Raw genomic sequence first — 2,922 nt, 5'->3', positions numbered from 1 at the left:
GGAGGGAGGGAGGGAAAGAGAGAGAGAGAGAGAGAGAGAGAGAGAGAGAGAGAGAGAGAGAGAGAGAGAGAGAGATGTTTACTAAAGAAGTGACCTAATAGTGCATATGAATATGAAGTTATTTTGTCAAAACCTCAAGGGCCAATGAGATGATTTATGGGGTAAGAGTTTGCCATGCAGGCCTGACTACTTGAGTTTCATGCCTGAACCCATGGTGGAAGAAGAGAATCGACCTCCTAAAGCTGTTTTCTGACACCTGAACTTAGACACACAGAGTATAACAATAATAAATAAATAAGATATAGGGAAGAAAGAAAACAAATCTTTAGTTCCAGACAAACTGTGCTTGATGAGCTGCTCCTGCCCTGCAGCATGTGTGTGCCTGTGGCTAGACTCCTGCTTGGACTGCTTAGATCCACTTAGCAGGCACTCACAGGGTAGGAGTCCTGGCTGTGTTAAAACAGTCCTGCAAACATCTGTGTGATGACATAACTATGTCATGGACTTAAGGAAAGAAGCTCATTACCATTGTTTGGTTTGTGTTTTCATGAGAATTTCTGAATAAAATTTACATCTATTAGCATAAGCAAATACTTGTAAAAGTTTTTCCTTTGAAAGGTTGCATTGATGTAATAATACCAGTACATGGGAGACAGAGATAAGAGGCTCGAGAGTTCAGGGCTCGCCTGGAACACAGATACACAATCCACACTGTCTCAAAAAAAGTTCTCACTTTGAGAGTTTTGAGCAATTAAATGTATGTCCTCTACAGAAGAGACGTTCAAACCGCCAAGTTAAGCGAAAAAAATATACAGAGGACCTGGATATAAAGATAACAGATGATGAAGAGGAAGAGGAGGTTGATGTAACTGGTCCAATAAAACCTGAGCCCATCCTCCCAGAACCAGTGCAAGAACCTGATGGCGAGACTTTGCCTTCCATGCAGTTCTTTGTGGTAAGCTAACAGTAGCCATTTAAGAGCCTTTCTTTGCGTGTCTGTGTGTGTGTATGTGTTTGTGTGTGTTTATGTGTCTGTGTCTGTCTGTCTGTCTGTCTGTCTGTGTCTGCAGGCCAGGCACAATCTTGTGTGTGTGTGTGTGTGTGTGTGTGTGTGTGTGTGTGTGTGTCTGCAGCCCAGGCAGCAATTCTCTTGTCTCTGCCTCAGCCTCTCTCTGGAGCACAGGGATTACTGGTATGAACTACTACACCCAGTTTGTTTTATTCAACCATTAGTTGATTGACAGCATCTTTTGCTACAGGAGAATCCCAGTGAAGAAGATGCAGCTATTGTGGACAAAGTGCTTTCCATGCGAGTCGTGAAGAAAGAGGTGAGGGCTTCCTGTCTTCAATGTCATTCGTAGTATCTTTAATGTGGAATTCATATATTGTTTTTACTTTTAAAGAATTACTTACTTTTCCAATGGTGGGTATTCTCTACTAGTGAGTTACATTCCTAGTTCCTAAGTTTTATTTAATGAGTATCTTTGAACCACAGAATATATTGCTGTGTGTAGTTATAAGAAATGGTATAAGGGCCAGTTGGTGGTGGCACACACCTTTAATCCCAGCACTAGAAAGGCAGAGGTAGGTGATTCTCTTGAGTTCAACAAAAGTCAGAGCTACATAGAAAAAAACCTGGTCTCAAACCACCACCCTCCAATAAAAGAGAGAGACAGTATATGAAAGCTGCCTAGAACAGTTTCACTGTCTCTTCTTTCACTACATTGTTTACAGTGCATAAAAGCTTTTTTTTTTCAGCTCTCAGACCTTTAGTACTAGATTAGTTCCTTGATCAATGAAATATTTAGGAAACATTAGGATGAAGTTTTGCCATGTATGGATGAAATTAAAAGCTCTATTTTTGATAAATATATGACTATAATTTCTGTATTTCTTCTCAGCTTCCTTCTGGACAATACACTGAGGCTGAGGAATTCTTTGTCAAGTACAAGAACTAGTAAGTTACATACAGACAGAACTGTTCACCCTAAATGTAGAGGCAATGGAAGGGCCTCTCATGGAGAATACTACTCACTCTACATCTGCAGGCTGTGGATGCCTTACCCAACCACCATACTTGATTCTTTTCAATTTTTCCCAAGGGCTAGTCAAAATTTTCATTAATGAAATGACTGTTTCTTTGCAGAAAGTGGAATGAGAGCAGTTTTTAAGGCCTTATTACTCTGAACTGTAGTTTGTGAACCAACAGAATTAGCATTACTTGAGTGCAAGTTGGAAGTGTGGGTACTCCAGAAAAGGTGGCTTGTATGTGCATCCAGGTTTAAGGAACACTGACCTAAGCTGTCTACTATTAAAGCACACATTAGAGTGCCAACTTCCAATTCTCACAGAATGACTGGCTGTTTCCACCTACTGTAGCTCCTATCTGCACTGTGAATGGGCAACAATCTCCCAGCTGGAGAAGGATAAGAGGATCCATCAGAAACTAAAGCGGTTCAAAACAAAAATGGCTCAGATGAGACACTTCTTTCATGAAGTAAGTGCATAGTATTGACTATTCTTTTTTTTAAACCTTTGCTGTTTTTGTTTTGTTGAGACAACAGGGCCTTACTGTATAATCGAAGCTGTCTTCAGATTTACCTTCCTGCCTTTACCTCTCAGGTGTTGGTACCAAAGTATACACATGCCCTTCCCTTTGTCTCCTAGCCCAAATTAATTCCCAGGTTGTCAGTCTGCAGAGACACGCTTGGGTTGTGTAGACTGTGTAAGTTTTATTTTAACTGTTGTCATGCTTTTGTTTTCCTAGGTTTAATTATGGTCTGTAGGTTAGCTCTAATTGTAAAAGTTCAGTATTGTGAGGCGGTGATTAGTCAGTCTGGGTAGAGTGTTTTCAGGAGGGATGATAAAGTAGCCCAGTCCTTACCAAATTCTCCTCTCTCTCTCTCTCTCTCTCTCTCTCTC

The 2,922-nt window shown here is 40.7% G+C and overlaps 1 protein-coding gene across 2 annotated transcripts in view; it reads left to right on the top strand.

Annotated features, from left to right (window-relative positions):
• Chd8 (chromodomain helicase DNA binding protein 8) overlaps nucleotides 1–2,922 on the top strand; it is a 62,765-nt gene that overhangs the window by 32,007 nt on the left and 27,836 nt on the right. For both annotated transcript variants that reach the window (XM_028788426.1, XM_028788427.1), the window contains exons 6-9: nucleotides 773–955; nucleotides 1,260–1,328; nucleotides 1,902–1,957; nucleotides 2,380–2,497. In XM_028788426.1, coding sequence (XP_028644259.1) covers nucleotides 773–955; nucleotides 1,260–1,328; nucleotides 1,902–1,957; nucleotides 2,380–2,497 — 426 coding nt within the window. The remainder of the gene's footprint in view (nucleotides 1–772; nucleotides 956–1,259; nucleotides 1,329–1,901; nucleotides 1,958–2,379; nucleotides 2,498–2,922) is intronic.

Source organism: Grammomys surdaster, unplaced genomic scaffold, assembly GCF_004785775.1.
Source record: "Grammomys surdaster isolate TR1022 unplaced genomic scaffold, NIH_TR_1.0 125750, whole genome shotgun sequence".
In the NCBI taxonomy this organism is placed as follows: domain Eukaryota; kingdom Metazoa; phylum Chordata; class Mammalia; order Rodentia; family Muridae; genus Grammomys; species Grammomys surdaster.
This window is presented reverse-complemented; position numbering and strand designations above follow the sequence as displayed.